The 20,193-nt window shown below is 36.4% G+C and overlaps 1 protein-coding gene across 1 annotated transcript in view; it reads left to right on the forward strand.

The window, feature by feature from the left end:
• SLC24A2 (solute carrier family 24 member 2) overlaps positions 1 to 20,193 on the forward strand; it is a 2,356,155-nt gene that overhangs the window by 2,334,687 nt on the left and 1,275 nt on the right. Inside the window, exon 11 of the mRNA XM_044061027.1 lies at positions 18,576 to 20,193. This exon is cut by the window's right edge and continues 1,275 nt beyond it. Coding sequence (XP_043916962.1) covers positions 18,576 to 18,825 — 250 coding nt within the window. The 3' untranslated portion in view covers positions 18,826 to 20,193. The remainder of the gene's footprint in view (positions 1 to 18,575) is intronic.

Genomic DNA, 20,193 nt, shown 5'->3' on the forward strand with positions numbered 1-20,193 from the left:
TTAAAAGTTGTATTTTTGCCTTGTTTAAGTGTTGTAGGCTACACACTCAAGTGCACTAGCCGATTTAAAGCACTTACTGTGTCCTTGTGCCTAGTTTCTGTTTAGAAAAAAAAAGAAAAAAAATCCTTGTTTCCCGCCTTTTCTGAACTAGAATAGTCCAGTTTCAGGTCTTGCTGAATTCTAGGCTGTGTTATAGTTCCTGTGTTGCCCATATCCTTACTTGGATAGGAGGAAGCTTTTCTGTTCACCAGTGAGAGTGGGGAACTTTGAGCAGCCTATCTGTCCCTGGAGTAGCGGTCTCAGCCCAGTAACTTGTAGCTTATTGGCCGTTTTGGGCAAATTCCCTATCTCTTTGAAACCTCCCTGCCTTAAAATCCGTTTTAGCGCAGTTTTGCACATTGCGCAACATCGCACGACGTCATGCAGCACCGTTTAAACAGTTTTTAACTATTCCTGGCTCCACAAAGTCTGCTCTCCAATTTTTCCCATAGAACTAGTCAAACTTGCAAAAATAAGCACTCAGCCTTCATTCTACAGCCCAGCACTTGCTCAAATTTCTCAGTAAGCACTAAGTTTAGCACTACACCCCCCTATATTATACAGAAGTACAAGGCTCCCTATTCATCCATTCCAGACAATCAATAAATCAGTTCTTTAAACCATCCAGACATGTCCAAATCGCAGTTTCAGGTATACTCTCTAGTCCAGTTGGTGAATCTGGGAATATTGAGGCAATGTTACAATTGCCTTATGTACACAGACAACCCTCTCCTCCTTCCAACAATCACGAATATATGTGAGAGATGCAACTATACAGTCAAACTGGAGGCTGGGCTCTCTCAACCCAAGACTGGCACAGTCAGTCAGGAGGTGAAGGAAAACACTTGCACCACACAACCAGTCTTACATAGACAAATCGCACCAGCAAACAAGACACATAAACTCACAAAAACATATGTGGGGGCTCTAAGTAAAAATCTGCCAAAACAACAGAGACCTCCAAAGCAGACATCCAAGCAACCACTACCACACAACAACCTTCATGTATCTCATACTTCACAAAGTCAGTGTGCCACACAGTCGCAGCTCTCAAGGCTAAATAACACACCTAATACACTAATAATTGGAGACTCTATTGTCAGGCACACTGATGTCCCACTCTCCAGACTGAACAAGAAGGTCACTGTAAGCTGCCTGTCGGGTGCCAGGATCCGCCATATAACACAAGCACTCAGGTCACTCCACAACAGGTACAGATATGGCTCTGTCATTGTCCATGTTGGTGTGAATGACCTGAGATGTACCTCCCTAGACTACATGAAAAGAGACATAGAGGAGCTCTCTGATCAAGTAGCCCAGGCCGGTATGACCCTGACCCTGAGTAGCATCTTACCCTCATCAAGAATGATGCCACAGTATAAAGACAAAATGATCAATTTTAACTATTGGCTAACCTATTGGTGTCGATCCAATGTCTGTCAGCATGGGATGACATGCTCGACAAGCCACGTTGCTTCGCCAGGGATGGCTTGCACCTGTCACCCTTAGGCTTTCGAATACTGGCAAAGGCTCTTGCCACCCCCATAGTGCCTTTTTAGGCAAGGCTCAAAAGACAAACCCACCTCCATAGACAATACCAGAAACAAAAAACTAAGGGTAATGCTACTCAATGCCAGAAGTCTAAACCTCAAGATGCATGCACTTGAAGCACTCCTCAGTATGGAGAAAATCGATACCTGTGCAGTAACAGAAACCTGGTTCAAGGCTCCAGAGAGCACCCCAGCACTACCAGGATTCTATTCATTCCATTCTTTTCGGCCCCAGAACTCGGACTGAAATACTAAAGGCAAGGCAGTATCCATCTTCATCAAGGATATCCACACCTCCAGGTTAGTGGCACTGCATGAGGCAGCGGAGACCATCCATGTGCAACTAACAGTAGGTAAAACTGCTTTTCAGTTTGTAGCCTGCTACAGATCACCCACCCTGACTCAGGACCCCCACTCAGCATTCCTGAGAACACTGGAAAATATGAAGGTCTCACCAAACACCATGATATTGGGGGACTTCAACTACCCAAACATTGACTGGGAAAACTACTCAAGCCCCAACTCTTTTGCCAAACGGTTCCTTGAGTTTATAAACTCAGATGCCTTGGAACAACTGGTCACCACTACCACAAGAGGGGACAACATACTGGACTTGGTCATCACCAACATCGGGGCTAAATGTTCCATACCAGAAGTAAACCCCTCGTTGGTAAGATCAGACCATAAACTAATCACAATGGACATCCACATCCTGACCCCACCCCCAGCCAAGGAAACCACTGTGAAAAATTTCTCAAAAACAAGCTTCACACTTCTCAAGACCAAGGTGGAAAGTTTCAAAGCCCCAGGGCATATGGAAAATGCTACCCAAACCGCAGAATCCTTTACAGTTGCACTCTATGACCACCTACAGGAATGCATGGATCGTGCCATCCCAAGTAAAACCAAGACTCACTCCTCCAAAAACAGGAGACCAGTCTGGTGAACCCCGGCCATAAATAAGGTATACAACAGAAGGAGGAAACTATTACATGAAAAGGCAAAATCCCAAAAAGGGAAGGCATCCCTGATCAGTACTAGTAAGAAATTTCAATTCCTCATAAAATCATCAAAGGCTAGCTTTGAAAAAAAAATCGCCAAAGACTCTAAAGATAATCACAAGGCATTCTTTAGTGACTACAAGAATCTGGGTGGCAACTCTCAGATATGCTCTGAGCTGGTGCAAAATGGCACAAAATACATTGAACCCACTGACATTGCCAACACCCTGGCGGACAGGTTCAATGCAAACTTTACCCCACCCTCCCCCCAAAAGAGCCAGTGTCTATCCCAGAAGAATGCAATCCCTCAGACATCACAGAGACACAGGTGAAAGCAGCCCTCTCCAAAGTAAAAAACACAGCATCAGTGGACCGGATGGTATCCCAGGCTGTGTCTTACATGAGCTCCAAAATGAACTAAACCCTCACATAAATTCACTGTTCCAGCTTAACCTTACCAGAGGTTATGTACCCAAAGAATGGCGTACAGCAACAGTGATCCCGCTTCACAAAGGTGGCGCCACAAGGGATCCTGGGAACTATCGCCCTATAAGCCCGACTAGCCTGGTCTGCTAGGCTATGGAATGCATCATCATGGATCTCATAAACAAAGACATTGGGAATCTCCAAACACTGGACCCTACCCAATTTGGCTTTCTTAAAGGCAGATCTTGCCTCTTAAACCTATTTGACTTCTTTGAAACAGTTACCAAAGCCAAAGATGAGAGAAAGGTAGTCCACACAGCCTATCTGGACCACGCAAAGGCCTTCAACACAGTACCTCACTCTGGCATCATAAATAAGTTTTCTAGCTTAAATATTAACCTATATGTCACAAGATGGGTTGCAAATTTACTCAGGGATAAAACTCACATGGTCAGAGTCATGGGTGCCATGTCCGACTCTAAACCGGTTGCAAGTGGTGTCCTACAGGGCTCAGTCCTGGGACCCCTCTTGTTCAGTATTTACTTCTCTGAGGTACAGGCAAACATGGGAGGACTGTGGCTTAGCAAGTTCACAGATGATTGCAAACTGGGAGCCATAATAGACTCTCCAGTTGACACAAGCATCCTCCAGAAGGGCCTACGGAGACAGATACCTGGTGTCAGAACCATGGCCTCAAGCTAAATGCCAAAAAGTGCATAGTCATCCCCTTTGGGAAAAACAAAGTGCCCACAAACTACCACATAGGAGATAATCCACTAAGTACCGAAGAAGTAATTAGGGATCTGAGGACCAAAGTAGGTAGCAGCCTCTCCTTTGACAATCACATTGCCAAAGTGGTTAGAAAAACCTTCTATATAGCTCACCTAATCACAAAAGGGTTCACATCTAGATCAAGAGAGGTCATTGTGCCCCTCTACTCATCGCTCATCAGGCCCATAATTGAGTACAATGCCCCATTTGGGATGTACCTTACCCAACAACTAGAGAGACCTCAAAAATACCTCACCAAGAGGATCGTGGGCCTCAAACAGATGCCCTATGCAGCTCGACTAAAGAAGCTCCAACTCTACTCAGTTGCTTACCGCCTACTCAGAGGTGACCTCTGCCTGACATTCAAGGCCATGTCTAACCCGGAACTGATGGACATGCTCCACCTCAAGAAAACCAGTTCCATTAGAACTACACGCTCCTGAGGTTTAAACCTTAGCACAACAATAAACAGGACATGCTGGAGGGATAGATACATATCCCAAAGGCTTCCCTCACTCTGGAATAGAATCCCAGTCCATGTTAGACAGAGCCCCTCGCTGACCCTCTTCAAGAGAAATCTTGATGAGTGGATGGGTAATCATAAATTTACTCCTGGGATCACTTCTTTGGCCCTGCTGGACAGAGGCTCAGGAATCTAGTCTAAAAGGGAGACAAAAGCCAACATTCTGGCTAGGCTTATAAATGCCCTAGGGCAGATAGCCTAGTACCTACCTGTGAACCTATGGCTTTGGATAAATTCTTAGTTCTTTAATTTTAATTTCCAGTAATGCTGTGGTCTTCAGTAGGCTGTAGAAAAGTTGGTATTGTGTTTGTATTCCATCTTTTTGTTATACACTTCCTTGAAAATGCAAGTATACCCCATACTAGATACATGTTTGACTTATTCAAATGAGGACCTTCATTCACATTTAATAATACAAGAGCTTTAGTCAAATAAAATGATTCATTAAATAAAGCTTTTAGAAAGTTATTAATACCATTCCAAAATGGCTTAATTTTAACACAAAGAAAATGTGATTCCAATCTGCTTTGTGTACTTGCTCACATCTCCAACATATTTCTTTTATGGAAGAACTAATTTTACTGATTCTGTCTGGGGTTAAGAATGCTCTGTGCAAGCATTTCCAGTTAAAACTTTCCAGTATTATGTAAAGGATATATATTTTATCGATAATAAGATATTTGTTTTAATATCTTCAGTTAACTGTATTGAGTGTCCTTTTGTTATATATTTCCAATATGAGGTTTTTGGGTGTTGTTGTATAGTGTATCAATATTTTGTCAAATTTTGAAATACTGTTTTCCATGTCAAAGTCATTATATATGTATATGTATTTCATAAATTTAGGTATTTCTTTAAATGAAAATTGTTAATTATTCTACTTAAATCTTGCAAATATGGCAGAATACTCTGTAAAGTTAGGCAGTCCTGTTGTGAAATTTTTATGTTCTTTTTATTACTTGCATATCTAAAACTTTTATTTCTTTGATACATTGGAGCCAATGAACAAATCCTTTCTGTTCCCAGGAATTAATAATTTCCCTATATATTTTATGTGGAAAGTTCTTTGTGACTCTAAATGGTGTTAAAAGATCAAACCAGATTTTTAAATCTATATTTCCATTAATAATTTTCCTAAATGAGTCAATGTAATAATTAATTGTATGAGTTTTAGTTTCATAGTTTCATAGTAGTGTACTAGGCTATCTGCCCGGGGGCATTTATAAGCCTAGCCAACAGTGATGTGGCTTACGCCACCCCATACTATATATTTGCGCCTCTCTAGTAGTGACACATGTGGGACCCCATTATTTAGTAAACTATACCTCTGTCTAGTAGTGACACTGAGGTGACTCGGGAGTAAACTTGCGATCTCCCATCCATGCATCGAGATTTTTCTTGAACAGTGCCAATGAAGGGCTCTGTCTCACATGAACTGGGATTTTGTTCCAGAGTATGGGTAACCTCTGTGTTATGAATCTATCCCTCCAGCATGTCCTATTCATATTTGTGCAGAGGTTGAAATCTTTAGCAGCGTGGTTCTGGTGGATTTGGATTTTTGAGATGGAGCATGTCCATCAATTCCTGGTTGGACATGGCCCTATATGTTAGGCACAAATCACCTCTGAGCAGGCGGTATGCTACTGAATAGAGCTGGAGTTTCTTTAATCTAGCTGGATAAGGCACATGTTTGAGACCTATGATCCTCTTGGTGAGGTACTTCTGGGGTCTTTCCAGTTGTTGCATGTGCGGTGAGATACATCCCAAATGGAGCATTATATTCAATCATGGGCCTGACAAGGGAGGAATATAGAGGTACAATGACCTCCTTTGATCTGGATGAGAATCCCTTCATGATGAGATGGGCAAGGTAGAATGTCTTTCTGACCACTTTGGCAACATGGTTGTCAAAGGAGAGGTCACTATCGACTTGAGTCCCCAGGTCTCTGATTACTTCTTCCGTATTCAGTGGGTTATTGTCTATGTGATAATTTGTGGGTACTTTGTTTTTCCCAAAGGGGATGACTATACATTTTTTGGCGTTAAGTTTGAGGCCATGATTCCGGCACTAGTTGTCCGTTTCAGTGAGACCTTTCTGTAGGATGTGTGTGTCAGCAGGTGAATCAACTATGGCACCCAGTTTGCAGTCTTCTGCAAACTTTGTCAGCCATAATCCTCCCATATTTGCTTTCACATCTGAGAAGTAAATGCCGAATAAGAGTGGACCCAAGACTGAGCCCTGTGGAACACCACTGGTGACTGGTTTTGAGTCTGACATGGCTCCAGCAATTTTAACCTTATGGGTTCTGTTTTTTAGCCAGTTTGCTACCCATCTTGTGACATATGGATTTACATTTAGGCTGCTGAGCTTGTCAATGATGCCAGAGTGTGGTATCGTGTCAAAGGCCTTAGCCAAGTCCAAGTAGGCAGTGTGGACAGCCTTGCCCTCGTCGATGGCACTAGTGACTGTCTCGAAGAAGTCAACCAGGTTTAAGAGGCAGGATCTGCCTTTTACAAAACCGAACTGGGTGGGATCAAGGGTCTGCAGATCCCCAATGTCGCCATTTATGAGTTCCATGATGATTCTTTCCATAGCCTTACAGACCAGGCTGGTCAAACTTATGGGCGGTAGTTACCAGGGTCAGTAGAATTTCCCCTTTGTGGAGTGGGACCACTGTTGCTGTGCCAGTGTTCAGGTACATATCCTGTAGTGAGGCTAAGATTGAATAGCGTTCTTAGGGCGGTTTAGTTCATCTTGAAGTTCACGTAACAAACCGGGATACCATCGGGTCCCATAGATGCTGTGTTTTGCCTTGTTGAGTGCTGATTTCACCTGTATGTCTATGATGACAGGTAGGTTACATTCAGCAGGGATAATTACTTCATCTTTAGGGGTGAGGGAGGGAGAAATTTGCACTGAACCTATCTGCCAGAATATTGGCAATGTCGGTAGGGTCAGTGAATTTTTGTCATTGTGTACTAACTCAGAGCATATCTGAGAATTTCCTCCCAAGGTTCTGACATAATTGAAGAAGGCCTTGTGATTGTCTTTGGTATCCTTGGCAATCTTTGTCTCAAAGTTTGCTTTAGATGTTTTATGAGAGAACATAGTTTTTACTTGTGCTGATCAGGAAGCCTTCCCTTGTGGGATTTGGCTTTGTCCTGCAGTAGCTTCCTTCTTTTGTTGTACAGTTTGTTTATAGCGGGTCCACCAAACTGGGCGTTTCCTTGGTGGAGAGGGTCTTGGTTTTAGTTGGGATTGCTTGATCCATGCATTCTTGGAGATGTCCGTAGAAGGCTTTTGTGAAGGATTCAGCATTTTGGGATGTGGTTTCCATTAACCCAGTAGGCTTAAAGGATATCATTTCTGACTTAAGGAGCAAAGTCAGCTTTTGAAAAGTTTTTCACTGTAGTCTTTTGTTCTGGGGTGGGGTGGGATATGTACATCCAACGTGATCAGTTTATGATCAGATCTTACTAGTGAGGGTTTATATCCGAAAGGAGCATTTGGACCCCATGTTTGTGATAATCAGGTCAAGTATATTATCTCTCCTCGTAGAAGTGACCAGTTGCTCCATAGCATTTGAGTTTATGAATTCCAGGAATCTTTGGGCTAGGGTGTTAGGGCTAGAATAGTGGGCCCAGTCTATGTTGGGGTAGTTGAAGTCACCCAAAATGATGGTGTTTGGTGTGACATTCATATCCTCCAGTGTTTTCAGGAATGCTTGATGGGATTCCTGGGATTGGGAGGGTGTTCTATAACATGCGACCAGTTGTATGGCAGTTTTGCCTATGGTGAGTAAAACTTGTATGGTTTCTGATGCTTCATGGGTAGCCACCAATCGAGAGGTGTAGGTGTCCTTTATGAAAATGGACACTCCTCCCTTTGTGGTTCGGCCTGGAACTTGAGGCCGAAATGCATGATATGAGGTATAGCCTGGTAGCGCTGGAGTGGGTTTAGTTATGTTGTATTGCATACTAATACATAATATGTGCCATGGCAAATTGTTTTTATCTATTTGAATTTTTTTTTGTAGATCAAATTCATTTATTGATATTACAGTTAGTAATTCTTTCCAATTTGCACAGTAATTTGAACTTATCCAATCTGAGATTGTTTCAGATATTCATGCTTTTATATATGTTTCTATATCAGGAAAGTTTAATCCTCCCTGTTTCCATGGTCTGATATGGGAAACCATAAACATGTTATTAAGCATGAATATATTTCTTTAAATATATTCCTTTCTGGTAACAGTTGTATTGCCAAGGCTACATATAGGATTCTGGGCAGTAAAACCATTTTTATTAACTGTAGTCTATCTTCAAACATTAATATTATTTTGTTCATTTTTTTTACAGAGATTTTAATTGTATTGATAATATTATTATAGTTTTTTTGAGACTAATTCATTATTATCCTTGCATAACTCAATTCCTAGATATTTTAAGGTAGATTTTTGGTTCCGCTATGATGTGATCCCCCTTAGTTTGCAGTTCTTTTTTTTATTAAAAATAAAAATTTTGATTTTGATTTATTAAAATGGAGTCCTGAAGTCATGTGAAATTTTTCAAGTAATATATCTAATTCTTCTAATGTCTCTTTTGTATTAGATAATGTTAGTAATATGTCATCAGCAAATAGCATTACTTTAGAATTGTATTGTTCATAAACATGTATTTCTTTGATTTTTATATTGTTACAAATTGAATCTGCCAATATTTCAATAGCCAGAGCAAATACAATCTGTGACATGGGACATCCTTGTTTAATGCATTTTGTTATATGTATAGATTCAGAGGTAAAAGGACATAACTTGACATATGCTAAATTATTTGTATATATATATATTCTTTAGGAGATGAACAAAGGATGCAGGAAATTCAAATAGCATTAGGATTTTGAATAAATAATCACAATTCAGGGAATCAAAGTCTTTCTCTATATCTAAGCCAATTATGAGTGTTTCTTTATTTTCTTTATTAACTTAATCTATAAGAGAAATTATCCTTTTTAATATTGTCATGTGTGTCTATGATATATAAATCCAGTTTGATCATTATTTATTGTTTTGGATAGTGGTATTTTCATTCTGTTAGTTAATATTGTCATAAATATCTTATAGTCATTATTTAATAATGATACAGAGGTTTGAGGATTTGATTTCCTTTAGGATTGGTGTGATTAAGAAATATCTCCAAGAGGGTGGTATTAAAGCTTGTGACTGAATTTCTAATAGAGTTTTATGGAAGAGGGATAGTATCTTTGAAGGAAAAAGTTTATATATTGCCATAATTATGCCATCTATACCTGGAGCTTTATTATTTTTACCCTCTTTTATTGTAGCTGTAATTTCTTTGTAGGATATGGGTGCTTGCAGATCTAGTTTTAATTTTTCTGGTATTTTTTTTATTAGAACATTTTTCATCTAGATTTAATTGATCAATATGTATATTTTCTTTTTGGAAATGTTCCATATAGTGATTTCTATAGGCATCAAGAATGTCACCTATATCCGAGACACTTTTACCTCTTATCATAGAAGATAGTTTTAATGGTATAGGCTTTTGATTGGGGTCTACTTCACATTGTCGTAAGCTGACAATATTGAGTCTGATATTGTTGGCACGACGATATCGAAAGTGAAGAACATCGTGCAAGTAAACGGAAATCTCCGTAAGGGGAGATTCCCATTTACCTCAATGTAGATTTCCATTTACCTCAATGTAGTGTGGTCTCAGAGTTGGTATATTTAAGTAGGGGAGTGTGGGGGTTGCAGGGGGGCTTGCCCCCTGCCTGCGCCATTTAGTTTTTTTTTTAATTTGTTTTTTTTTTTTAAGTTCGACCTTTATTGGTTCGATTAAGTAAACTTTCGATAATGTGATATAGACACTTGCTTGTATTTTGATTCTTGTGGATAAATTATGTAGATATTTGGGAGAAGTGGCCAAGGTATTAATTTTTAGTTTTTCTAAAGCTAAACTAGTTTTATGCGTTAGAATTTTGTTTTATTTATTGTTTAATACTTCTACTTTCTTTTTCAGCTCAAAATGATTTTGATTTTTTTCAGCTTTTACTGACAAAAATTTGGATTGTAGATCTAATAATTCAGAATCCCATTCTCTGATTTTTTTTATACCAAGTTAGGGTTTTACCATATATGTAAGCTTGTAATGAGTCCCATACCATTATTTTATTTATCTCTGTGGTGTAATTAATATCTAAGAAGAACTGTAATTCAGATAATAACCAGGATTTGAACTCTTTAATTTTAGTTATATATGCTAGAATTCTGGAGTTAAAGATTAATGCTTTGTACCCACTTTGACGTTTTAGTATCAATGAATTGTGGTCTGAAAAGGGGCAGGGAGTGATTGAGAAATTAATTATTTTAGAGTATAAGTCATGGGCAGCAAATATTTTATTTATTCTAATTTGGGTACCAAATCTGTGATCTTGATGGGAAAACAACAAAGATTTATCTTCTTTAAATCTGAAAGTATCTACAAGATGAAATCATTCTTCCCACTTGTTTAACGCTTTTGATATAGCAGATGCACGCAGCAGTCTTTTATTTGTAGTTTCAGAAATATCAAATATACAGTTAAAATCTACTCCTAATATTAGGTTGCCTGTATAATTATTGGAAATTAAATCCAAGTGTTTTTTAACAATTCCTGTTCCAGTGCCTGGGAACCAGTATAGATCGTCTAGGGTCCATATTCTGTTATGATATTTAACTGTTACTAATGCCATAAGGCCTTCTTTATCTTCATACTTATAAATGATTTCTGGGTTAATCACATTTGTTTTCCATAAAATTGTTACCCCTTTTGTCTTTTTCTTATAAGTGGATTGTGTCAATATCATATATTCCTTAGGATGACATTTGTAATTGTCATTTTTTTTTAAATGAGTTTCTTGAAGAAAGACAATTTGTCCTTTGTTCAGTTTTAAATATTTCAGTAGATTTGATCTCTTGCTTGGATTGTTTAAGCCATTGGTATTTAAAGATAATAAAGTTAAATCCATCTTAGGTTATTTAGACTAAGTATTTTTTGTTTTATTGTGACTATTAAAGATTTTCCTCTGATAACTATAAAGTATATGTTTGAGCTTTTAAAGGAAATTATCAGTTTTATACTTTGAGTGTTTACCAATAAAGTAATGTTTTGGTCAGGCATACTAAAAATGTTTTTGTGAAATAACAAATTTAAATTAATAAATGTTAACAAAACTGAGATTTGCACTAGTCATGGAATGAAAATCATTCCTAATCTGATGGATAAACCTAAATCCATCACATTATGACTCATACCTTGACAATCCAGAACATCTGAGCTCCATAAATTGAATTATCATATGGAGAATATTTGTAATAGGAATAAGCAATATTTATATTATTTTGAAGAGATATAGTACTATTGTAGATTATACAGAATTCTAATACAATATAAATGTCTACTTATTGTATAAGCAATTAATATTTACATGAAGAATAGATGACAAGCAATTCAATCATAGTAAAGTAGGCTGCATCATATATAAAACCTCAATAAAAGATTATAGCACACAGTTATTTAACATATTCAACCTTATTGATGAAGTCTTTCAAAACATATTACTTAATATAAATAGATGGTAATAATATTTATATCTAATGTTTATAATACAATGTGTTTTACTGGATATATCAAAAGTTATATTTCATTGTTTGCCAGCATTTAAGTAATCACTTTGTTTGTTGCTAACTTACTTAAAGCATCATGTTTGTTTTATGTGAACATTGATGAAAGTTAGTGCATTTTAGTTATCAGTGCATCCCTCTTCCCCCCATTTCTTACACATAAGGATTTTCATATCTGTCATTTCTTATTATGAAATTATAGGTTAAAAAAACACATTTACTTATTGTGATTAATGATTACAAGTTCACTTTCCTTATTCATAAATCACCATTTTATGGCATATACTGAAAGTTTTTAGATTTAAATGGCGACATTCTATTTTGTATAATCAGCAAAGGTTAAACTGAGTGATTATTGTCAATTTAATGCTATTTGTTCAGAATATGGTTGTTAAATTCTGTGACATTCCTAGTTCAGGCTTCCACTGATTCCCTTGAACAACTTTGTCAGTTTGATGTCATGTATAAGACATTAGTTACCTTGGTAACAGCTTAAGTATTATGAATGGTCAAGATGGGTTACAAAACCACAATTCAAGTTAAAGCAATTATATGACTTTTTATGCACATTTACTTATATGAGAAAATCATCATGCTTCCCCTTAATGTTCAAGCAAGCAATAATGCATGACAGGATGTGTGTTAATGTGTAATTAATGCCTGCCCAGGGGTGTTGTGAGGCCCAATGCTGCAGGGCCTCTACACCCTTGGAAAGGTATTAATTACACATTAACACACACCCTGGAGGGCATTATTGCACTTAGACAATGGGCTCAGTGTAAAATGGTTGTGTTTTACTTGTTTATTTTTTTAAGGAGTATATTATTTTTTTATATATATTTTTAATGTAAACTATTTCCTCCGCCTACTGTTTCAGACTTGCTGTAGTATATGTTAAAGGTGTTGGAGGAAGCATTTTACATCAAATATTTATATAAAAAAATAATATAGCCCTTAAAAAAATAAGTAAGTGAAACAACAATTTTACATACAGTTCATTTTCTCTCCCATTCACACATACACAGTCTCTTCTGCTTTCACACACATACATATACACATATAAACAGACTCATCTGCTTTCATTCATATAAACATTGACTCATACAAGATCTGTTTCATCCTCTTTCTCAATCTCTCAGTCTCCAAATGCTTTCATACCCACACTCTCTCTCGATCTGTCTCACACAGTCTCCACTGCTTACATACATGCACTCACTCAAATCACTCATCACTCTTGCTTTTTCTCTCACTGTCTCCATCCTTCTCTCTCTCTCTCTTACTTACATACAAGCATGCACTCTCACCCACATGCTGCATTTTCTTTTTTTTTCTATTTTACACTCACTAAAAAGCAAAAGCAGTGTTTAGTGAGTGTAAAATAATGGCTCTCTCACTCTCACTGACATGCACACATACACTCACACACAGACATACACACACACACACACACACACACACACACACACACACACACACACACATACACACACACACATATGCAGACACACACTTACCTTTTTCTCTTCTTTTTAATATTTTACACTCGCTAAACAGCAAAACTACTGCTTAGCGAGCGTAAAATAATGGTGGCCATTCCATTTCTTCAGTCCAAGCTCCATGGCGGCTTGATAAGCAGCCGTGAAGCGGTGGACTCATTCTTCTCAGCGGGCATTACTTATACATTAATACCCTGCAGGAGAACACTCGTTCTCCAATCAGGGTATTGATGTACAGTTTGTCCATTGTCTAATATAGTGTATGTCATTTATGAAAATGTCAATTTAATACTATTTGTTCAGAATATGATTGTTACATTCTGGGACATTTACAGTTAATTCTTCTGTTGTTTCTCTTGAACAACATTGTCAAGTTTGATATCTTGTATAAAACATTAGTTATCTTGGTAACCACTTAAGTATTATATGTGGTCAAGATGGGTTACAAAAACTACAATTCAAGTTAAAGCAATTACATGACTTGTTATGCACATTTACTTATATAAGAAAATCATCATGCTTCCCCTTGATGTTCAATGTAGTGTATGTCATTTATGACAAGTTAAGACAATAATGTTATTATACACAAGCCCATGTTATTAAATCCTGTCTTTAATATCTAAATTCAGCAGACTGCTTCATCTTATATGATGATTATATATTTTATGTCTAGATTTACTAAAATCATACATTACATAACTATTGTGTGTGTGTTTTTTTTGGCTGTTGCTTAGTTATTTGAGAGACCACAAGTTGTAATGCTTATTCTTATTATTAACTCCTTCCAAGGATGTTTATACAGACCATAGACTTTAAATTATGCGACCCTTCTAGTTTCTTATTTGTTATAAGTATATTTCCACCCTTACATACACACATATCAGTACTTCAAACATGGGCAACAATGCCCATCCAGTTTTGCCAGAATACCATTCACTAGTTCATGTGGTGTGTTTCCAGGCTGTTCTTAAAATATCCAAACCAATATTTGTCCTGTTCCATTTTACCAGCCTGTTCCATGCAGTGGCCACTCTGCCAGTGAACCACTCAACACACCTTCCATTCTCACAGATATTTCCACAAAGGAAATCTGATGACTCTCTAGCACTTCCTGTCAACCCCAAAACACCCTTAGAATCAGCTATCACCATATGCCCAACACGTCCAAGCAAGCTCACCTCCCAGACCACTACAAAGGGTACTGCACAAGACCAAGTGCTCTTAGTCTTTCACAATAACTCAGACTTCCAGTCTTATGCAAATCCTTAATGTGTTTAGACCAAAATAAATTTTCAATATAAAATTGTGCTTATTATTATTATTTTTTATCAAGAATCAACTTAATGAGCTAAATAAGTGTTGGGAGACCATCAGTATGTGTACATGTGGGTTAAAACAGCCCTTCTATTTTATATATATATATATATATATATATATATATATATATATATATATATATATTTTAGCCAAAAACTTCATTGCCAAGAATCATCTCGGAGGCTCCTCAGAGCCGTAAGCATTATCATCACTCTGTCTCTGTTACCATAGCAGCCTGGGAGTGTCTTTTTCTGTTAGTGTGTCTATGTACTGCAAACCAGAGGCTCGCGATGCACCTGGAAGCAAAGCTTCACTTCACTGCAACTTCATTTGTTTCAAGCCAAAATTCCTTCCCTTTCAGTGAGGCAGCAGCCAGGAAAAGAACAGAGAGCAAACAGATCAAAAAAAAAAAAAACTCCCAACAAGCCACCACAACAAGAGATAACACATTCTTCCAGCCTTCCCATCTCTCACTCAGCAGATGTATAAATAAACTATTCTCTGCCAGAATATCCCAAATCACAGTTTTATCCACACCTTCCCCTGGATCCAGGCTAAAACAGCAAATGTCTCTTCCTAATACACAAGCATCAGTAAACCTTGATCACAAGCCGCAACCCACACCTTCCTGGAGACTAAAACGGTAACATACAACAGCTGCCAGACACAGCTGCATCCACACACACACCATGTCAGGCTTAATCAAACAGCACTTGTAGCTGTGATACCTGCAATAATTGATATTAACTATATTTAGACAGAATAATGATGACATTTGTATTAAGAGCTTGCTACTATTATTTAACCAGGATATACATGACATTTCTAAATCATACTTTAACTGAAGAAGGCATTAGTCTCCATGACAGCATATTTTTTTCAAAACACTCTACTGTTACTGCTATTATACATGATGTTAATTTGTTTCATTTGAGTCTGAACTCTGATGAATGGTACCTTGTTGAATTAGTTAATTACTTAAATTATTATAAGTAAAATCAATGAAAAATGAACAAGATAAGTATTCATTGAGTTCAAGTAGGGGAATAGAAACGTCTATGTTTGTATGTTATGTTGCATTGTTTGGCTTATATATAATGTAAATAGTAACCCATCTTGACCTACCTTTGTTTGTGAAGAATTATTGGACTCTTTGAACATTCTGAATAAACCATTACTGTTTCTCAGTTGTTTAAGAAACCCTTCTTTTTTTTAAAATAAAAAAACAAATGATGAGTGATGTACCATATCAGTTGATACTTTGAGATGTAGTTGTAAGAGTTATTTTTTTTTGGGGACAGCTATCTTGAAATCATTTTTTTTTTGTTTCTTCTTTCTGGCATCAGTCCAAGGATTTGTTTCTTTTATTATTTTAAGAGTAGGCGCCATCCATTCGATTTCTTCTGGATAGACACAGTATGTTGTTGTTTTTGATGAATGTAGTAGCTTCTTCTAAGTCATTAAAGGTTTGCATCTCATTGGCAAAAAGCATTTTTATTTTGGCTGGAAAGACCAGCTGTGCTTTAATGTTGTTGTGTTTCAACAGTTTTATTATTGGCCAGACTTTTTTCCTTTGTTCTAGTAGTCTGGAAGAATAATCATTGCCAAACCTTATCAGGCTTTGATTGTATTTTAAGGGTGATTTTCTCCAAGCAGATTTTAATATTAGTTCCTTGTCCAGAAATGAAAGAAATTGTATAACTATGGATCTAGGTGGAGTATTTGTTGAGTTAGAAACAGGTTTCCTCAGTGCTCTATGCTCCCTTTTAATTCCAAATGAAAGTTCCTCTTTCAAGTCTAAAAATTCAGGAATCCAGGTTAAGAATGAAATAATGTCTACTCCTTCAGTGTTTTCAGGCAGACCAAAGATCCTTATGTTGTTTCTCCTTTCCCTGTTTTCTAGGTCATCTAGTTTGTTAAGCAGCCGTGTATTCTGTTTAAGCAGCAATTCTTTATGGAATTCTTCCTCTTTGAGTCTCCCTTCAATGTCATTTAGAGTAGTTTCTATATTTGTTATTTTGGATGGTGTTGCTGTAATAGTTCCTTAAAAGTATCAGTCTGTTTTTGAGAATTTCATTTGAGGTTTTCTAAGTCATTTTTAAAGCCATCTATCTTCAAAGATAGTTCCTGTAAGGTAGATGTCCTCAATTGCAGTTTTTTTTTCAAAGCAGCATCTGGATGAGAATTCCTTGAGTTGTTCATATTCAGTGACTCATATGTCTCCAGGTTACTTGAAAGGAAAATTTTTGTATATCTCCACCACAATTGATATTTATGTAGTTTAGTAGTTTATCTATAGATTTTTGATATTTTAAACTTGAAAATAATACAATTTTCCTATATTATTATACTAGGTTATGGAGCTCTCAAAATTCACTGCCGTCAGTTGGCCATATGGTGCTGGTAATCTTGTTATCAGTGGGTTGTTGTATGTGGCTTTCTTCTGCAGCTTTGATCTACATTTTAATGTTTTTTAATATATGCTGAGACTTTGTGGCATTGTTTTAGTAGTGTAGTGAATGTTACATTATGGTCTGTTGCAGTTATAGTTTAGTTTGAGCATAGTTTACTTTAGTATTATTTAGTGTAGATCTTTATTATCAGATCCATTTTATTTCTAAATCTGTTCTAGTAATGGTTATAAGTGCTTTACTCTGTTATTTCATTTTCTTTATTCTCATTATGACCAATTTAGTTTCTATGATTGAGTCATTTGCGTGCATGTGTTTTTGTAAGGTTTCAGTGTGCACTTCTTGTCTGTACAATGTGTAAAGTTTATTTTTGTGTATGGTAGCGAGTTGTAGTGCTGTAAGGGATATATATGATTAAATTAATGACTTCCTTCACAGAAGATACTATCCATGTGAGTGGTTTAAATTAAAGACATTTTTACAGAAGTATTTGCTGAGGATGTATATAATTATATATATATATATATATATATATATATATATATATATATATATATATATACACTTTGACCTTTTTGTCAGTTTTGATGAACGTTTGTTTACATCTGTATATTAAACATCTATAGTGCTAACGTTTGTGCCCAGTATAACACAAGTAGCATACATATATCAGCAATACTGTATATAATAAAAATATGTGTAATATATACAAATATACATAGTTTCATTTCAAATCCAATGACATATTCTGATTGTCAGTAAGCCGAATGAACTGCGTTTTAAAGTGGACATTGCAATTGCTTAGGTTGTAGTCTGCCGATATTGGGCAGTAAGCTACTGAGTTTTAAAAATAAGCTGTATTCTATTGACCTGGGTTGGATTCCAAACATTATAACTATAAGGAAGTGAGTTCACAAGTTAATAACAAGCTATTCCCTGGTGATACAAAGTTGATTACAGGATTATATATATATATATATATATATATATATATATATATATATATATATATATATATTGTCTTTAAGGAGGTCACTTTAACCAGATTTAAAGTCCTTCACTTACCTCAAAAAGCAAATAAAATGCATATAAAATAAACAGAGTTAAATTAAATCACTCGCCTTCTGCCTTAATCATAATAAAGCAATATTTCTTAGCTGTGGTAGATTTTAATATTAAAAAGACTCTAAAGGTTTGTTTTATGCATTATATGCTATTTACTTGAATTGAAAAATGTGTGACAAAAGTCAGTTTTAATAGCAAATGTACTATTTCTTTGCATGGTATTTTACCATTTGTTCACTTTGCAGAAACGCTTATAACCAGCTTTTTTGTCATGTCTTTGCTCTGTAGGTTACCATTACCTTGGCTTCTGTTTAGCCTTGCTAACAAGATGTCTCCCATCAGTGTAAGCAGCAATGGCCTGTTTTGTGCGATTGTCCTTCTTTTTCTCATGCTGCTCTTTGTTATCTTGTCGATTGCATTTTGCAAGTGGAAAATGAACAAAGTCCTGGGCCTCTTCATGTTTGGACTCTACTTTGTGTTTCTAGTCACCAGCGTGATGTTAGAGAAGAAGATTATCACATGCCCTGTTTCTATTTAGCAAGAATGCTGTTTGGATTGTGCTTAATTATGGCGGCATGTTGTTATTCGGTCTTCGGCAAGATGGAGTTCTTGAAGTGGGAGACTATAACCATTGTACATAACATGAGAGTGGCCATCCATACACTAAAGCTATTATCAGAAAATACTGCGCATACTATGGAATCAAGAGAGTGAAGAGGATTAAGTACATATTATAAAATAATAGCAAGTACACTATCACTAAAGTTATATTTAGAGAGGAGGTCTCATTTATATTTTAGATAAAAAGTATGCACATGTACTAATACAGAAAGTAGTCAGCACCACAAAGGCAATCATTGCAGAACTAGAGCATTAATAGAGAAGTAATGCATCAGTGCTATATGCTAATGAAGAGAGGCTCTGATTCTGACTTACTGCTACAGCCAGCTTAATAATTGTCAGACTGTTTTATATGTATATATTAGATGTGTTATCTCTTCATCTAACTCCACACTGGGTGTAGCTCATGAAAAGTTACTGACAAACAAACATATATACTGGAATTTACATGAAATATCTACATGGTTGTCACTGTTAAAGCGACACCCTGACCTCATGTGCAAAAATGGGAAAAGGGGGTTGAGGATGGGAGGATGGATGGATATCTGATACACTCATGTAATATGTGTAATACTGACCAGCAGTTATTTGGTCAGGGGTGGGATAATGCAGAAAGTACTGTATTTAGTCAATTTTCTTATCAGTATATTAACAAAACTTAATAAACTTTATTGACAAAAATATTGGCTTGTTGTCAGAAAAACTGACATTGAAAGAAAGGAAATCTCTGTGAAATATATTGCTATATGTTTAAAGGATATTTACAATGACAGATAAAGCATTATTTTTCAACAAAAAACATTGTTGATGTAGTTTATGATGAGAATGTAAGTGTAAAAGTAAGGCTCAAATTATATATAAAGTAGTTTTAACTTTTTGGTACTGTAACTTGTATGAATACTGAACTTGTAAAGATTTTGCATTAACTGAACATTGTTAGCTCAAATCATATATAATAGGGGGCAGATGCCTTGAAAACAGGTATGTGAAATATATAATGATATTGCTGTGGTGTTCATTTAATTTCTCAGTCATTTAAAAACAACCAGCCACTCACTCAATAATCACTAACACATGCCATAATTTATTGAAAGTTGACATCTTAAAATTAGTGATGAAATATGCAATTTTCAGGAAAACGTTACATAGATTTGTACCTGTTGTAAGAGTTTGATAGCAAATCATTTTCTTTTGTTATTTAACCCATACTACAGAACATACGCTATCACTGAATACATTACTTACAGATACAGCTATAAAATGTGACACAAGGCAGGTAAAGATA

Source organism: Protopterus annectens, chromosome 2.part0 (genome assembly GCF_019279795.1).
Source record: "Protopterus annectens isolate FY-2018-M chromosome 2.part0, PAN1.0, whole genome shotgun sequence".
Classification (NCBI taxonomy): domain Eukaryota; kingdom Metazoa; phylum Chordata; order Ceratodontiformes; family Protopteridae; genus Protopterus; species Protopterus annectens.